Source organism: Amblyraja radiata, chromosome 14 (assembly GCF_010909765.2).
Source record: "Amblyraja radiata isolate CabotCenter1 chromosome 14, sAmbRad1.1.pri, whole genome shotgun sequence".
Lineage (NCBI taxonomy): Eukaryota > Metazoa > Chordata > Chondrichthyes > Rajiformes > Rajidae > Amblyraja > Amblyraja radiata.
This window is the reverse complement of record NC_045969.1, coordinates 53,525,551-53,544,490: the sequence shown is the minus strand read 5'-3', so window position 1 is coordinate 53,544,490 and position 18,940 is coordinate 53,525,551. Positions and strand designations below refer to the sequence as shown.

Genomic DNA, 18,940 nt, shown 5'->3' with positions numbered 1-18,940 from the left:
ATGGCTGAAAACTCGAGAATAATTCCCATGTCATGGAAAAAAACATTCTTTTTATTTATTTATTTATTTTTAAAATTTGTTAGAAGTACGGTAAGTTACAATACTACACAACACATATGTCTTAATTCATTTTTTGTACCGCTTCATTTTTTGAGCTTTAAGAAAAAGATAGAAGTAAAGGAAGTAAAGAAAGTGCGCAAGAGTCATGAAGGTGCAAGTGTTGAGAAAAGAAAGCCCCTTAGAAAAGAAGTTAGAGAAGGAAGTAAAGAAAGAAAGTAGACCCTAGAAAAGAAGGAAAAAGAAAGGAGAAACAATCGCTCTATTATAACATTAAACTCCGCAGAAAGGGGACTACCAACCAAGTCTGTTTTTGTTGTTTTTTTTGGGTTTTTTACCCCCCGTGGAAAAAAACATTCTAATCGACTTCCTGGCTACAACCAAATTACTTCATTTTGTTGCAAGTTTTCTTAAAAAAATTATATGATTTATTCTGTTGTTCCAACTTTTAGTAAATGTAATTACTGTATAAGAAATAATATGGTGTAAATATTGTTGTAGACAGCAATTATTAGTCGTTTATTTGGAGTAGACCAGCTGCCGGAGGAAGTGGTTGAGACGGGTACAATTACAGCCTTTAAATGCCACTGGACAGGTACATGGATGGGAAAGGATTGGAGGAATATGGGTCAGGCTTGTGCAAGAAGAACTAGCTAAGTTAAGCAAAGATGAGTTGGGCTGATAGGCCTGCTTCTCTGTTGTATAGCTCTAAGACTCTGACGTATGTCGGACATTGGCTCTTGGAGTCGACAGGCTCTGTTGGCTATTTTTCTACTGGCCGTGTTGAGGTAACAAAACAATTCTTGGGGTGTTTATGCTGTTCCATTTTCCAGAAGATTGTACTGTGCATGTGAATTCAAGCTTCATCTTCACAAGCCATCTTAACCAAGTAAGATTTCGAATACTGTGGAGTCACTTCTGTGTTGATTAATTGATTTGTACTTTTCACCAATTATATTTTTGTCCCAGTAATTGGACTTTGGGGTGGGGGTGGGGACTGAGGATTAGCTTGTGCCCTTTTGAACATTTTCTGAACTCTTTCATCAAACATTTAAACTTGGATCAAGCCAAATTTATACTCCTTTTAATTAAATTCAAATGTTTCTTTAAATAATGATTTTGTTAAGCAAATGAAGTTAAATTCTGAAATGTTCCGTGTGGAGCACAAGGTGCCGGAGTAACTCAATGGGTCATAAGGTCATAAATGATAGAAGCAGAATTTTGCCATTTGGCCCATCAAGTCCACTCTGCCATTCAATCATGGCTGAACTATTTCTCCTTCCAAACCCCATTCTACTGCTGGGTCAGTCAGCATCTCTGGAGAACACGGATAGGTGACGTTTTGGGTCTGGACCTTTCTTCATATCTCTACCTCTTATCCAAATCTGTTCTCTCAAAAGGAGACCTGTACATCTCTGGCAATCCGAGATTATGAGCCGAATGAATGAATAAGTTTATTGGCCAAGTATTCACATACAAAGAATTTGCCTTGGTACTCTGCCCGCAAGTGACAACATGACATACAATGACAGTTAAGAATGCCACATAAAATATTAAAGGAGAGGGACTGTCCGGATGTTCGCCTGTATAAGGAAAGGAACGGAACTGTGACTGCCCTGATCCTGACTGTAAAGTGGTTTGACTTTTATGTTGCACCAGAGAGAATGGAGTTTCAGGTAAGGTCTTCCTTTTCACTTTTCAAAACCGAGAGGAAGAATGGATCCAAAACCGATCCCCCAATCTTAGAAGTCTTTTGTGTGCATTTTGTTAAATGCAGATTTTAATATAAACAAAGCTGGCATTTAGCATGCAGCATTTAGCATTTGCTGTAAGATGTTGCTTTGAGAGATTTCTGAAGCAGGGTGTAAAAGTTATTTAAAATAAATAGTCTCCAGTTTATCAAGAGTTGTACTGTTCAATATTGTTCAGCTTTCCAGTTTCGGATGCATCGCACAGTAAATAGTATGGGTTTTCATTATATCATTGAGTTCATGCAAAATCTCAATGAATTTGTCTAATTTCACCTATCTAAGTCCCAATATGGAAATTAAAGAGTTTGAAAGCATCGTTAACTCAATTTATGATCCATATTTATTGCTGGAGAATTCCCTCAAGGAAATAGAGCTAATTGTGTTTGTTCACAATATGACTCTCTTAAAATAAACATAGTCAATGGGGAGGTACACAAAAAAGCTGGGGAAACTCCGCAGGTGCAGCAGCATCTATGGAGCGAAGGAAATATGCAACGTTTCGGGCCGAAACCCTTCTGCAGACTACAAACCTAACCTAATAGTCAATGGGGAAATGCTTTGGCAAATATGGACTTTAATAGGTGGTTAATGGGGTGCTGAATTATAGGGCTGTTACTAAAGTCCTGGAGGTTGATGGGGATTGAGTATGGATAGAAAATTAGCCAGGTGTGATGGATTGGCAAATATCAGTGAAAGAGTTGCTTTGGAGTGAGTTGGAGGGATAAATTGTTATTGAATCGCACAGAATGGTATTAAGATCTCTGCTTTTATTATATACACAATCAGTTGGGTGTACAGATTGCAGTTTGGAAGTTTTGTTAACTGACAAATATAGTAGTAGACCAAGAAGGCACGAATGGGTGCAGGTGTAAAATGCTAACTTGTTAGATTTTCATCAATTGAGGAAAGAAACTAGAGGGCATCATTCCAAAAGATGGGAAAGATTTAGGGCTCTATGTGCATAGATTATTGAAAGTAACAGTTCATTTGGGATTCAAAAGGAGCTGGGTAAGTACTTGCAAAATAATTTTAATTTCTCTGTGATCAGGCGGAGAGCGTGACTAGCTGGATTGTTCTTGCAATGTACGTACATCAGTTCCTTCATGTTGTAACATTGCTCGAATTTGTAGATTGGTGGATTTTCATTGATTTTAAAATTTGTTCTCATTAATGATAATACTCTTGTTGTTGTTCTCAATATTATATATAAACTACAAACCTAACACGGATGTTGTCAATTTAAAACGCAGCAGTTGATGGTTGCTGAGGTCAGTTGTGCCTTTACTAGGCAGTCAAAGGTTTTGTGGCCAGGTTGTGGTTTACAAGGCATTTGCATGTAGTTTCATGTACAAGGAAACCAGCTCACCAGGCTTTTGGCTGGCCTACAGTATTCAGTGTGTAAGATTGAATTTTAGTTTTGATGAAAAATAAAAAATTAAACGACAGGTGTTTAGGAATTGAAGTATCTAACTTCCATCTCCAGGCATTCATTGGTGAAGCAATTCTGCAAATGTGATTAAAAATTGTGCATTATCATCAATCTTTTCTAGTTAATAAAATATCGAATAGCTGAAAGGAAAGAATCAAACCTTTTGATAAATATTCCCAAGAAGGTGCTACCCATTTACAATAATGTCTCCATTTAAAGTGTAAGAAGGAACTGCAGATGCTGGTTTAAACCAAAGATTTACACAAAAAGCTGGAGTAACTCAGCGGGACTGGCAGCATCTCTGGAGAGGAGGAATAGGTGACGTTTCGTGTACCGAAGAAGGGTCTCGACCCGAAATGTCACCCATTCCTTCTCTCCAGAAATGCTGCCTGTCCGCTGAGTTACTCCAGCTTTTTGTGTCAAAAGGATGACCTCCACAGTGACCACAACAGCCTGAGTGATTTGCTTTGTTAATATTGGAGGTAGAATGAATCTCCAATTCCATGACCAGTATCACAAATCGGTTAATCCATTGAATTAGGGGTTCAGTAATGAGAATAGTTTCATTAAATCCTTAAGTACCACACAGTCTTTCTGGCTGACTTCACACAGCTAGGAGAATTTCCTCAAAGTGCTTTTGCTGGCACTAAAATATTGCAGTTGATTTTAACACACCGATTCCAAACCTGTCGCGTACAGATGTTGAGAAAAGTTTCCCTTTCATAGACTGATTTTGTGTTACAATTAAGTTGTATTGCATTTTTTAAATCTGTTCAATTCCAAGGGCGCAAATCTTAAAAATCCTTAGAAATGACTAAAAATTAAATGGTATTTCTGGATGATACTTTTTAAAAATCTACTCCTCCGGTGACCAATGCCTGCATTTCCTCCAGAGCCGATACTTGAGAGGAATGTGATATTTACCAGTAGTTTGTGATGTCACCAGGATTATGATGACTGACTTTCTTGGCCTCGGCTTCCGTGAACTGAACGTATTCATTGCTCAACAAGCACATCTGCCACATAGACAATTCGTGTGCAGTATTTGTTTGTGTATTCATTTCTCTTTTGGGAGGATTTAGTGCCACTGGGTCAGTACCTGACTACTTTCTGTTTGCTCTAGCATCTTCAGTTTGTCGCATTGACCCATCTTAAACATGGTATGCCAGAATCACAATGCCCTCTGTAGTGTAAAGATATTTCCATTTCTCACACTTTGTTTATACAGTGCCCTCCATAATGTTCGGGACAAAGACCCATTATTCATTTATTTATTTGCCTCTCTACTCCACAATTTGAGATTTGTAATAGAAAAAAACAGCATGTGGTTAAAGTGCACATTGTCAGATTTGAATGAAGCCCATTTTTACACATTTTGGTTTCACCATGTAGAAATTACAGCAGTGTTTATACCAAAGATACTAGAGGAGCTAAACTAGTATATTTGGTTTATACATAGCCCCCCCCCCCCCCCCCCTTTTTTTTTCAGGGCACCATAATGTTTGGGACACGGCAATGAGGGAGTTAGATATGGCCCTTGTGGCTAAAGGGATCAGGGGGTATGGAGATAAGGCAGGTACAGGATACTGAGTTGGATGATCAGCCATGATCATATGGAATGGTGGTGCAGGCTCAAAGGGCCGAATGGCCTACTCCTGCACCTATTTTCTATGTTTCTATGTAATGTCATGTAGTGTTCATGGCTGATCATGCACAATCAGTACGCCATTCCCGCCTTCTCCCCATATCCCCTGACTCTGCTATCTTCAAGAGCCCTATCTAGCTCTCTCTCTTGAAAGTATCCAGAGAACCAGCCTCCGCCGGTCTCTGAGGCAGAGAATTCCACAGACTCGCAACCTCTGTTTCCTCATCTGTTCTAAATGGCTTGCCCCTTATTCTTAAACTATGGCCCCTGGTTCTGGACTCCCCCAACATCGGGAACATGTTTCCTGCATCTAGCATGTCCAAACCCTTAATAATCTTCTGTTTAAATAAGATACCCTCTCATCCTTCTAAATTCCAGAGTATACAAGCCCAGCTGCTCCATTCTCTCAGCATATGACAGTCCCGCCATCCCGGGAATTAACCGTGTCAACCTACGCTGCATTCCCTTAATAGCAAGAATGTCCTTCCTCAAATTTGGAAACCAAAACTTCCCACAATACTCAAGGTGTGGTCTCATTAGGGCCACTTCTTTGCTCCTACACTCAACGCCTCTTGTTATGAAGGCCAACATGCCATTCACTTTCTTCACTGCCTGCTGTACCTGCATGCTTACTTTCATTGACTGATGAACAAGGACCCCCAGATTCCGTTGTACTTATCCTTTTCCCAACTTGACACCATTTGGATAATAATCTGCCTTCCTGTTTTTGCTACCAAAGTGGATAACCTCACATTTATTTGCATTAAATTTCATCTACCATGCATCTGCCCACTCCCCCAACCTGTCCAAGTCGCCCTGCATTCTCATAGCATCCTCCTCACAGTTCACACTGCCACCCAGCTTTGTGTCATCTGCAAATTTGCTAATGTTACTTGTAATCCCTTCATCTAAATCATTAAAATATATTGTAAATAGCTCCAGTCCCAGCACCGAGCCTTGCGGTACCCCACTGGTCACTGCCTGCCATTCAGAAAGGCACCCGTTAATCCCTGCTCTTTGTTTCCTGTCTGCCAACCAACTTTCTATCCATGTCAACACTCTACCCATGTGCCCTAATTTTGCCCACTAATCTCCTATGTGGGACCTTATCAAGTGCTTTCTGAAAGTCCAGGTATACTACATCCACTGGCTCTCCCTTGTCCATTTTCTTAGTTACATCCTCAAAAAATTCCAGAAGATACACAAGCATGATTTGTCCTTCGTAAATCCTTGCTGACTCGGACCGATCCTATTACTGCTATCCAAATGTGCCGCTATTTCATCTTTTATGATTGACTCCAGCATCTTCCCCACCACCGATGTCAGGCTAACTGGTTCATAATTCCCTGTTTTCTCTCTCCTGTCTTTCTTAAAGTGGGATAACATTAGCTACCGCCAATCCACAGGAACTGATCCTGAATCTATAGAACATTGGAAAATGATCACCAATGCGTCCACGATTTCTAGAGCCGCTTCCTTAAGTACCCTGGGATGCAGACCATCACACCCTGGGGATTATCAGCCTTCAGTCCCATCATGGACAGTTGCTGGGTGCCTTCTCTGGTGATGCTCTGTCAGGCCTGTATTGTAGCCATCTTTAGTTTATGCTTGTTTTGGGGGCTAGTCCCCTTCAGTTTTCTCTTCAGCAGATAAAAGGCATGCTTGGGTTCAGATTGGGTGATTGACTTGGCCACTCAAGAATTGAACATTTTTTAGCTTTGAAAAACTCCTTTGTTGCTTTAGCAGTATGTTTGGGATCATTGTTTTGCTGTAGAATGAACCGCCGGCCAATGATTTTTGAGGCTTGTGTTTGAACTTGAGCAGATAGGATGTGTACACTTCAGAATTCATTATGCTACTACCATCAGCAGTTGTATCGTCAATGAAGATAAGTGAGCAAGTATCTTCAGCAGCCATACATGCCCAGGCCATAACACCCCCACCACTGTGTTTCACAGATGATGCTTTGGATCTTGGACAGTTCCTTATGACCTGGCCATTTATTTTTGCGGCTAACCAGTGGTTTGCATCTTGCAGTAGCCTCTGTATTTATGTTCATGAAGTCTTCTGCGGACAGTGGTTATTGACAGGTCCACACCTGACCCTTGAAGTGTTTCTGATCTGTTGGACAGGTGTTTGGGGATTTTCCTTTATTTTAGAGAGAATTCTTCTATCATCAGCTGTGGAGGTCTTCCTTGGCCTGCCAGTCCCTTTGCGATTAGTAATCTCACCAGTGCCCTCTTTCTTCTTAATGATGTTCCAAACAGTTGGTTTTGGTAAGCCTAAGATTTGGCTGATATCTCTAACAGTTTTATTCTTGTTTCTCAGTCTCATAATGGCTTCTTTGACTGTCATTGACACAACTTTGGTTATCATGTTGATAAACAGCAATAACATTTTCCAAATGTGATGGAAAGACTGGAGGAAAGACTAGGTGCTGAGAGCTCTCTTATGCCTGCATTAAGGAGGCAATTAAACACACCTGAGCAATTACAAACACCTGTGAAGCCACGTGTCCCAAACATTATGGTGCCCTGAAATGGGGGACTATGTATAAACACAGCTGTAATTTCTACATGGTGAAACCCAAACGTATAAAAATACCCTTTAAAAACCGACAATGTGCACTTTAACCACATGTGATTTTTTTTCTATGACAAATCTCAAAGTGTGGAGTACAGAGGCAAATAAATAAGTGATGGGTCTTTGTCCCAAACATTATGGAGGGCACTGTATACTCTCTCGACATACTGATGAGATATTCAGCACTTGCCAAATGTGACATAGCCTTGTACTGTGGACTCGGGTTTATACAATCCGGTGAAACTTTTATATGTATTAATTATAAAATATACGGGATCATGTGTTTTTCTCCACGTAGTCCTTGCTCTGTTTGTGCTATAAGGCAAAAACGATTAACTGGGTCAAAGGACACCTTTACATTGGTCCCCTGAACTAGTAAAAAGTGAACAACAGGCTAATTGGTGTGTATGTTGGTTCACTTCATGCATTTAAACAAGATCTCTTTTATAATCGAACACAGAAGGCTTTCTGGCAGCTGCCAAAACTTTTTTTTTGTACAACATCTTCGAATGTTTACTTTTTGTTTTCAAGTTGCATTTCTCTGCAACCGAAGAAATAGTGAGATCAGAATTCTGAAAAAAACAACTTTCTTGTGGTTTTTCTACATTTAATATCCTTATTGAAGTATGTGCGCACTTTTTATTAAAAATAAAGTTGTGGCACATCATTATCAATTTCCGGAGGTATCTATATTTTAGGTCTCTAACCTGAAACATTAATTTTGTTTCTTTCGACAGATGCTACCTAATCAACGTGCTTTTCATTTTCTAATTAAAATGTTCTATTTTTCATTCAGATCTCCAACATCTGCAATTTTATTTAACTTTTCCCCTATATTTTGGGGTTGAATTGTGCTTTCTACTTTACTTTCTGTGAACAAGGGAAAGTGGTGATCTTTCCCCATTGGAGTTAATACATTTCAATTGTTAATTTGTATTTAATTCACCAATTAATATTGAGACATTTTAATTTGGAAAATGTTAATATCTTTGTTATTGTAAAATATTTTGGAGGCTGGCTTGAGAATTCCCTGATTTCTACTTTTTGTTTAACACTTTTTATCCTCAACAGGCTTCAAAAACTGTTTGAGGGCAGAAACATGTTGAATGCTTCTCATCTCTGACTCAACACTTTGTATCAAGGAAACAAATTGAAAATCTGTTAAAGACAAACATTTCCGAACAACTATAAATTTTAAAATTCCATTAATTAAAACTAAAACATTGGTATTGCACTTCCCAAGCTCCCGTTTAACTGTTTCTCTTTGTGCAAGGAACTATTCCTATACTAGTTTCTTTCTGAAGGAATACTCCTGGGAAGTTGCAGCATGTTTGTACGTAGTGTTAGATTACAACATTGGATCACCATTGGGACATTGCCAGTGAAGCTGAACCTGCAAGTTCAAGACTTCCTCATTCACTTATCATTCCCAAACCTGGCCGTAGTTGTGTTGAGAAATATTGAGAGTGTTGTGTATAACTGTCACAATTTTCCATTTTCCAAGAATGGCCCATTTTGATTTTTTTAATGTTTGGAAATAAGATGAATCATCTTTTTTTAAGCAACTGACTTTTTCTGTGTATAGTTTCTTGCTTCATTTGGTATGTAGGGTGCTGTCTTGTTGTCGGTAAGGACTGTTCCATGTGCACATTTGTACGGGTTCATTTGCAGACCATATTTTAAATAAAATTTGTGGTCTTTTTTTGTGGTCTGCTGCAAATTTTAGAGCGTGAGGTGGAATTTAAATTTGTTTTGGAGTTGATTGAAATATTTAGTATCCTGATGTGTTACCTTTTTCTTTCCCTAGGAGAAATCTTACAAAGCTCTCGCTCATCTTTAGCCACATGCTTGCAGAAATCAAAGCCATCTTCCCTTCTGGCCATTTTCAAGGCGACAACTTTCGCATCACAAAAGCAGATGCTGCCGAATTTTGGAAACGTGCTTTTGATGACAAGTATGTATGACATTTAAAAATCTTTTGTTAAAAGGTGATAATTTCTTAAACGACCATGAAACATGGAGTTTGTGACAAACTCATTCACAAGTGTGCTCGTGAAGTGTATTAGAATTAGAAATTGCCCAGTTCTTTGTAATATTTTATAAAAACTGACGTTACCAGTATCCCACAGAGTGCAGATTTTTGAAAAACACTGTGGCCTGCATGAAGGGCTCCTTTATATGTGGGCGCCAGAGCAGTAAGTGTCTCTGTTATAACATAGATTTCTCCACTTTGTTTAGATAATCTTTTGGTTTGACCTTTACAGTGACTTTGCAGTTCACATTTGGTTTCTTCATTTCTGCAGCATTTGATGTACAAATAAGTCAAAATAAAATGGAAAAAGAGGCTAAATACTAACATTATTTTTGATTTAATTTTGCTATAAACTATTATCCAGTGACAACTTCTGCATTATTAAAAATTTTGTGTCTAAATATAATGCAGACAGTTTTTCTTGGATTTTTTCCAAATAATTTGTTCAATCTGAAGCTTTGTAACATGTTTTGAAAATGTGGAGATATTATTGAAGTAATCTAGATAGTGCTGGAATTCTTATGCAGAATGCTCTTTTCTGTTTTTATGCACTATTTTGGTCTTGGAATCTGCAGATTGGTAAGATAGAGGGAAAAAAAAGTTTAACCATTGTTGGTTAAATCTAAGTGCATCTGTCATCAAAAGTTTATTCTAAAACTTTTAGCCTCATAAAATACAAGCACTTAAAAGTAACTTAAAAGATGCATTCTGAACTCAATATGGATTTATGTATCCCAACAGCAGATGCTAAGACAATAATTGTGATAAAGCACGCATTGGGCTAGTGCTTTTCACTTGCCAGTGTCCTACCCTGTGGTATGATTGCCGAAGAATAGGAATTGATAATTTTTGATTTTAAAATGTAAATGAAAGAGATCAAATTGCTCATTTTTTCCCTCTAAATATTCTATTTTATTTTAAAATTCTTATTAATTATAATTATTAAACTTTCATTATGGACTGAAGGTCCAGTTAAAAGACGACATTACATAGAATACATTGCATACAAAAACACAATAAATTACATATAAAAGCTTAGTAAATTACTTATAAGAGCACCATAAATTATATACAAAATCATAATCCATGGTTTAAGATCCAGAATTTAAAAAAAATCAGTCTCCTACAATGAGACAACTATACCAATCCACAGCTGGGATTGGTAGCGTGTAGTGCTAAACCGTATGTTTGATAAGACCAAGATGATTTCATTTTCAGTCATTAATCCGACAAATACATTTATACATAAGATTTCTTACGATTAACTCATAAACTCATTAATTAACTCGTAATCTAGAACTCGTTTAATTAACTCTTAATCTAGAAACATTCAGCTGAACGGTTCAAGGCTGTAATTTGAATCTGTAATTTGCATGCCTGTTTTATGAAAACAACTGTGAACATTCTAAGTGTATTTTTTTGGGAGAGTTACTTGACAATAAATGAAAATTGTTCCTTTTTGCTATGATGGTTAGGAATGTTTGAGGGGTGAAAACATTACGTTTTGAAAACAGACGTTTGTTTGGTGTTCATTTGCAAAAATGTCATTTTAAGCATTCCTCCATTGTTCTGTAAAATAATCATAAAAGTAGATTCAGAGAAAGCAAGAAAATAATAGCATGTTGTTGTGCAGAGCATTGGATTAATTACCCAAATTCAGCTTGTCCTTCTCTACATCAGCAGCCATAACTTGGGGGAAATGATTGATTGCAACACCCCAGCTTCAAATCCTTACCTTGGGTGCAATTTCTGACATAACAGTGCTGGAAGTCTAATTGAGTTTATTGACAAAACCAACAGAGAATTATTGCCACGTTTTCCATGTACATCTTGATTTAACCAAGTATAGGGCGAAGAGCAATGTGTAACGTTTTTGTTGCTCGGTGAGCAATATTTATTGCCTTGGGAAGCTCATTTTTGGCTGGTCATATGAAGCTGCTGGATTTTGGGACAACAGAAAGGGATGTGGTCAGTTGGGTTTGAAACCATTATTGAAACGGTATTCTGATTTTGCATGGAACTGGATGTGATCTGTTTACAGCTATTTAATTGTCAGTAGCTGGAAGAAATGGAAGTTGGCTGGTGGGGTTTGTATTTGATGCAGTTCATACAGGCATTGCTTGCGAACAGACCTCTTGTATGTAGCTACCACTTGGTGTACTTTAATGTTTTAAAGACCAATTCTTTAGGAAGGATGCGAATTGGTTTATGCCATTGATTTAATTTAAATTAATTATTTTTGTAGAAAATCATTTGTAATCTCGGGCAGGAAGGTTTATAAATTAGAGGCTGCTGCCCATTTCCTAACACACCATGTTCTGGGTCTGAAGAAGGGACCCGAAACGTCGCCCATTCCTTTTCTCCAGAAATACTGCCTGGGTCACTGAGTTAATCCAACATTTTGTCTACCTTCGATTTAAATCAGCATCTGCAGTTCTTTCCTACACACAAGTTCTGTTTTCTCCTGAGTGCTAACTTTAGTTGGCTCTTGGATGAGCTATAGATGCACCTGTTATCTCTATAACTATTCCCAGTCTTTGAATCCTCCATGATATCTGTGCTTTGTCAATTCTAGGTTTTTGATGACTTTGGAATTCAATCATTCAGTCGTAAGCAATTCATTCTTCAATATTCAAGGTTATACTATAATATAACTGAATATGAGGATGAATTTAATGAATATCTGAGGGTGGTGGACGTCAGATCAATAGATATCTTTAAGGTGCATAAATATTTAACAGATTGATGAATAGAGGCATGTGGAGAAATGGCAGAGAAAATGTGAGGCCATGATCAAATTGAATGACATGCAGGCTTGATGGGCCTGGTAGCTTACTACTGATTCAGATTCCGAATAGTTTATTGGCAATTGTACCATGGTGCAAAGAAATTCTTTATTCACGTGAAGCTTGCAGCGCAAACAACATACATGGTAATGATAAATACTAATCTCTCAAAGCACTTCATTGTGGTAGACATTAGAACTGGTGGGCGCTAATCATTGAGACAGGTCACTATTTCCCTTGGGTGCTGCTAGAGGTTTCCTTGAAGCAGATGGGGACAGTAGACTGCTGAAGCAAGATATTGAAAATGTCAATAAAAATGTTGGTCAGTTAATTGACCGCGATTTCAGAGTCCAGAGACTATAATCTGGCTGGTTTCCGAGGGTTTAAGTGGAGGTTGATCTGTCTGCAGGGTGTGCGGGGCAGAACCAGTGTGGGTGGGGCGGCACGCAGAGGTTGAACATTGCCTGCTTCAAATGGGCCGAAAACATTTTGCTCATCCGGTAGAGATGATTCATTGGCAGAGATCATCCATGATTTTGGCCCGTAGCCCACGATGTATTTGGGGCCAGCCACAGTTACCTGATATCCACTTATTGTCTTATGGGTCCTCCTGTCTAAACCTACCTTTCTCTTCTCCTTTTAAGATACTTCTTGGAACCAGAACCAATTTTTGAGTTTCTTCTTTTCTGATCCTAAAAGTAAAATGGTGCTTTTTTGTACCATTCTGTAAATGTTTTCAAACAATTTATACTCATTCTTGAAATTGAACCAATGATCTGCTTTAATATATTGCCTAAAGAAGGGTCTTAACCCAAAACGTCACCTATCTATGCTCTTCAGAGATGCTGTCTGATCTTCTGAGTTACTGCTGCACCCTGTGTCCTTTTGTGTTTTAATATACAGTATTCCAATGTGGCTTGGCACTAATTTTGTTTTATAACATTTCCGTAAACTCGTGGGCTGTTTAGCCAATGTTGTTGATCTTTAAAGGTCACAGTTGGTGAATCTATCGAGATGAAGAAAGAGGGTTGCTTTTTTTGTCAGGAAAGAAGGTTCTAATGTTTAGCCTTGTTGATAGTTTTCAGTAAAATGAAGTTCAGTTCAAACTCAAAAGTATTTGAGCCCCCCATGCACCATTGCCTGCCTTCTGACATGCATCGCTGCTGTTGCATCACCACTATACACGCATCCACTGCAAAACCTTGGAGCAGAATCAATGGGCTGAATGGCTTAATTCTGCTCCTACATCTTATCAAATGTGAAAATAGTGGGTGTTTAGATTTGTGCCACAACTGTGACCTTTTGTATTTGTCAGTGTAAGGCCTGTAGATTTTTTGAAAGCATGTACACCACCAGTTCAGAATAATTTGCAAAATGCTTATCTTTTTGAAAGATGTTAAACTGAGGTTCTATCTGCCACTGCAAGTGAGCGAGTTCCCACGCTGCCCAAGTGAACATTTTTCTTGTAGTCAAAACCAGCAAAACGGATAAAGTGCTGACACTTCTCTCTCCTGTTTGAGCAATGTGCCTGTGTACAAATAACTCTCCATTCTTACCGATGAAAGTATGCCTGTACTTTAGAGGTAATTAATTATACAGCACAGGAATAGGTCCTTCAGCCTATGATGTCTCTGCCGAACATGATGCCAAGTTGAACTATTATCACCTCTCTGTACATAATCCTTATCCTTCCATTCTCTGCGTATCTAGGTGTGTATAATAATTAGTTGCACACATACTACATGTGGTCTTGTTGTATAAGTTGCCTGAACAATTATTATTTAAAAAAAAAAGTCAGGCATATAGCTACAAGAGGACCTATGTCAAATGCTCTGTGTAGAAACTTGGCTGGAAACCAAAGAATTTGGGCACATATTACTTAGAGGAGAAAGATTTAGATTGGTTGTATTCAAGGTATTAGTGCATGGTCCACTTTTCTTTGTGAATCTGACATGGTTATTGTGAATATAGTCTTGATCAACAACAAAACATGAAATTTGATATGTAGATCAGTTTTGAGATCGAATGGGATTCTAGACTTAATGACAAGACACTTAAACGAAAATAGATGAACAGAGACGCCTAGGGTTCAAGTGGATAATTACCTGCAAGTTTGATAAAACTATAAAAACAACCTAATTGACTTTTTATTCTCTAGGATCATGGTCTTACAAAAAAAGTAATTGATTTTCTATAAAACGTGGCCAGGCTCTGGTTTAAGTCCAGTTTTGCGTGCTGTGGAGATCTCTGGTGTTGATTCATTGTGAAAAATGCCATATGAATCCCGTATTAAAGCAGAACAAATAGGGCTTGACTGAATACATCTGAAGATCTTGATGAAAATCAAGAAATAGCAATGATCTGATGTTTGGTGAAGGATATATATGGAGGATCTATTCTCTGGTGGAGGGTATATAGTGTGTTTGGATTGTTAGAAAGCCTCTATAATATAGATACCAGACTAAGTGGGAACCGTTGAGTCCCAGTCACATGGGAGGCCTGGTCCCTCAACGCAACCCGTTCCCCCAATGCAATATTCCACCACTCTCCCATAGCCCCTAACTGCGCAGGCGCGGCTCATTTCCCCTCATCCCCGAGCACTTCCGCCCCCTCTTCATGTGTGGGAAGGGAGGGAAGTGGGGTGTGTGGTCGGGGGGGGGGGGGGGGGGGGGGGTAGGGGGTGGGAGGAGAGGAGGAGGGGGTGTGGACGGGGAGATGTAGGGGGGGGGCTAAGATGGTGGTGTTTGGGGGGTGGCAGAGGGTAGTGTGGGGGAAGGGGAGGTGTGTATGTGGGCAGGAGGCATGTGGGAGGGGGGGGGAAGAGGGATAGGGGAGGCGTGTGGGAGGGGGGGGAAGAGGGATATGGGAGGGTGTTGGTGGGGGAGTGTGTGTGGGGTGTGGGCAGGGGGTTGTGATGGGGGAGGGGTGTGTGGGCGGGGGAAGTGAGCTCGGAGAAAAGATGGGGGGGGGGGGGGGGGGATGGGGGGGATGAGCCAGCGTAGGGGACCAGAGGGGTAGTGGCTGGAATTGGCAGTGCAATGTGGACTCACAGCGGTCGCTGTTCGTTCTCCTCCGCCCGGATCAGAGTCTCCGCTTTCTGTTTGGAGACATCTCCGACTCCGGGCTAGGCAGGGAAGGCTCTCCGACTCTGGGCTGGGCCTCCGACTCTGGGCTGGGCCTCCGACTCTGGGCTGGGCCTCCGACTCTGGGCTGGGCCTCCGACTCTGGGCTGGGCCTCCGGGGCTGGGCCGGGTCTCCCACGCTGGGCTGCTTGGGGTCCCTCCGAAAATTGTGTCCGGTTGGAAGCCTCCGCCGGCCATCCTCAGTTCCAGTAAAGACGCAATGGTGCAGGAAGGGGCGGACCGTCTCGGGAGTAACGGGGAAGAGACTACTCCGCGCAGCGCTGATTGGCAAAAGTGGTCGATCTGCACACGCGATTTTAAAGATTTTTACACCTCGCTAACTTTTACAACATTCAACCAATCGGAACAAAACTTGGTGCACTCGCAGCACAGGAGAACGGTGAGTGAACTAAGAAAAATTGTGGCGCTATTGCGAACCGTTTTTGTGCAAATAGAAAGACCGCCAAACCGGAAGATAACAAGATCGGAGTTTTAGTTATGTGTAGATAGATTTTACCATCACATAGGAAACTATTAGAATAGTTTCTGTAAAATGTTCTTCCCATTGTGCAGCTGGTACAGCTGCTATTTCACAGATATCCAAGATTGATCCTGACCTCTTTCAGTTTGGAGCTTGCACATTCTCCCTGTGAACACTTGGGTTTGCTTCCAGGTGCTACGGTTTCCTCTAACATCCCAAAGATGGGTGGATTTGTAGGTTAATTGGACGGTCTAAAAAATTGCCCCTCAAGTGTAGGGAGTGGATGAGAAAGAGAGACAACATAGAACTAGTGTGTGAATGGGTGATCAATAATTGGTGTGGACTTGGTGAGCTGAAAGGCCTATTTACATGCTGTATCTCTTTTTAAAAAAACAAGTGAAGAATGCTTCTCTTCATTATGATACGCAACATAATCTTAAGGCACACTGCAGTGGGAGGGCTGGAAAATGGGATTAGTGTTGATGGGTGCTTAAGGGTTCAGTAGGCTGACTGGCTTGTTTTCATGCTGTATAATGCTGACTAAACACTTATTTTTAGAACCCAGAGTTATGATTAAATTAAAATATTTATCACCAGCTTGTGTGCAAGTGAACCAGGGGATCTCAACTTAACAGATAACATTTTTCCAGGGTTAAATGAAAACCCTTGGAGGAAGAAAATTACTGAAGGATTGCATTTTTATGTATAGGAAGGAACTGCACAGACTGATCTGAAAAAGGGTCTCAACCCGAAACGTCACCCGTTCCTTCTCTCCAGCGATGCTGCCTTTCCCGTTGAGTTATTCCAGCATTTTGTGTCTATCTTTGATTGCATTTTTATGATCTGCATATTTACAGTTATCCAAACACCAAGTTCGATTGACTAACTTATACTTAAAAGAAAAAATGATCAATAAAGCTTCAAGCATATTAGAATAATTCCTGGAAAAAGTAGAAACATCATAACTGTTCAAAACAATTGCTATGGATTTTGGTTAAAGATGTTAAATATAAATACTCACATGATTACTGGATTTAAAAAATGTATGAAATGCTTTACAATCAGCTTCAGTTCAGTTTAATATTCATTGAATTTCATGCAATGAATCATTTCTTAATTGGCAGCAAGTGAACTCTCATCTGATTATTGAGAGGGGTTCAGATGAGGAGACATTTTAATTGTAAATTATAAGTTATTCTTAAAATTCTAATATTATCTGAACATTAAGTGGAGGAATGGAATCACTGGACATTGGAATGCTTACACAGGGAGAAGTTATGTTGTAATGATGCTCGTTGCATGTTCTTCATATTCCTGGAGTTGGGCAGCTGAGGTACAAAGCTAATGGGACCAAATAATTAAATCATTTTGTGCAGCGGCAACATCAAAAACGGGAACCTTTGGTGGTCACTACAGAATTAAATATATCAAAACCTCTTTTTGGTTTGCTGGGCATCTGGGATGTTGTCTGATAGATCATTAATGTTGAAGACATTTGCAGCATTTTCATAGGCTCGCCAGGTCTGCAAGTATTCTTGGAAATATCAGAAACAGACTTTATTCGCCAAGTATGTTTTGCAACATACGATGAATTTCATTGGCCAGGTCAGTCATACAATTAAAAGTAACAGATCACTCAAAACGACATTTTAATATGACCATCCACCACAGTGACTCCTACACAGTCCTCACTGTGATGGAAGACGAAATAAAGTTCAAGTCCTTCCCTTAGTTCTTCCTTGGTCGTGGGCCTCGAACCCCCATTAACGGGATGATCTTGACTCCCGTAGCCGGCGGCGTTCGGGCCCTCCGCGTCGAGGCGATCCGCTCCCGAATCGGGTGGATGTCAGCTGGTCGATCCTTCCGCGACGTTGGAGCTCCCGACTAGCCTCACCCGAGACTGTGAGCCCTGTGACCTTTCCCTTTTTGAATTTAAAAAAAAACCCAATAAAATTAAGCATGTACATTGGCTACATTTTTGTAAATTACGTTTTTTATATTTGTATTATTATTTTAATTAATTTTATTTTAGTTAATCATTGCTTCCCTTTTGTACCTGCCCTTTGTCGTCTCTGTACTTTGCTAATGCTGATTGTAGATGCACTGCATATGAAGAGCAGTAAGCAGGGATTTGCGACATTCTAGTGTGGAAATAGGGTGAAGTCTAGGGTTGGTGTGCTCTCAGGAAATAAAATTAGGGAAAATAATAAAAACACAAAGTGCTGGAATACCTCAGCAGGTCTGCTAGCATTTGTGGAGAGAATGGACAGACGACGGGTTGGAAATGTTCTTCAGACTGAACTGTAGTGGGGAGGAGAATGTTGACAAACGGATGGGGATGGGACAAAGCCTGGCATGTGTGAGTAGGGGTAGGGGGTGGGGAGGAGGGTTGATTGGCTGGTAGGTGTCCCAAGACTAGAAATGAAAGTGAGACAAAAGGGTGTGAGATGAGGAAGGAAGAAGAGTGAAACGTAAAGCCAGAGAGAGTTGAATTTATTGTCACATGAGCCGAGGTACAGCGAAAAGCTTCTGCTGCATTCTAAACGGTCAATGAAAAGACAGTACATGATTACAATCAAGTCATCCGCAATGTACCGATGCATGATAAAGGGAATAGTAGAGTTCAAGTAAGAAATGTTGCAGTCAGAGTAGAGATTTAAAAGATTGAGCGATTGTAATGCGCGATTGCAGATCCACTTCTGTGACTAGTACACAGTCGCCTAGGTTGGGTGCCATCTTGGATCTATCAGGGATATAGCTGGGAGGGGGTGGGGTGATGAGGGGTTCAATAGTGAGAGAAATGAGTGTGCACTGGGAGGGGAGCACAGGAACGAGTGTCACTTAAAATTGGAGAATTCAATGTCTATCCCCTCACTGGTGCACACTCCATTTCTTAAACCATCCTGCCCCTCTTTCTTTAGCAATGTTACAAAATTTTGAGATTTTAAAAATCAAGCCTGTAATTTACCCCATCAGATAAAGCATAAAAAGTTTAATTTGACACCTAATTCACTTTCATATCTTCAGTATTAAAAATGTTATGGCCATTTTCAT

General features: G+C 39.9%; 1 protein-coding gene across 1 annotated transcript in view; it reads left to right on the top strand.

Annotated features, from left to right (window-relative positions):
* Positions 1-18,940, top strand: part of cblb (Cbl proto-oncogene B) — a 134,123-nt gene that overhangs the window by 61,490 nt on the left and 53,693 nt on the right. The window contains exon 2 of the mRNA XM_033033366.1: positions 9,273-9,419. Coding sequence (XP_032889257.1) covers positions 9,273-9,419 — 147 coding nt within the window. The remainder of the gene's footprint in view (positions 1-9,272; positions 9,420-18,940) is intronic.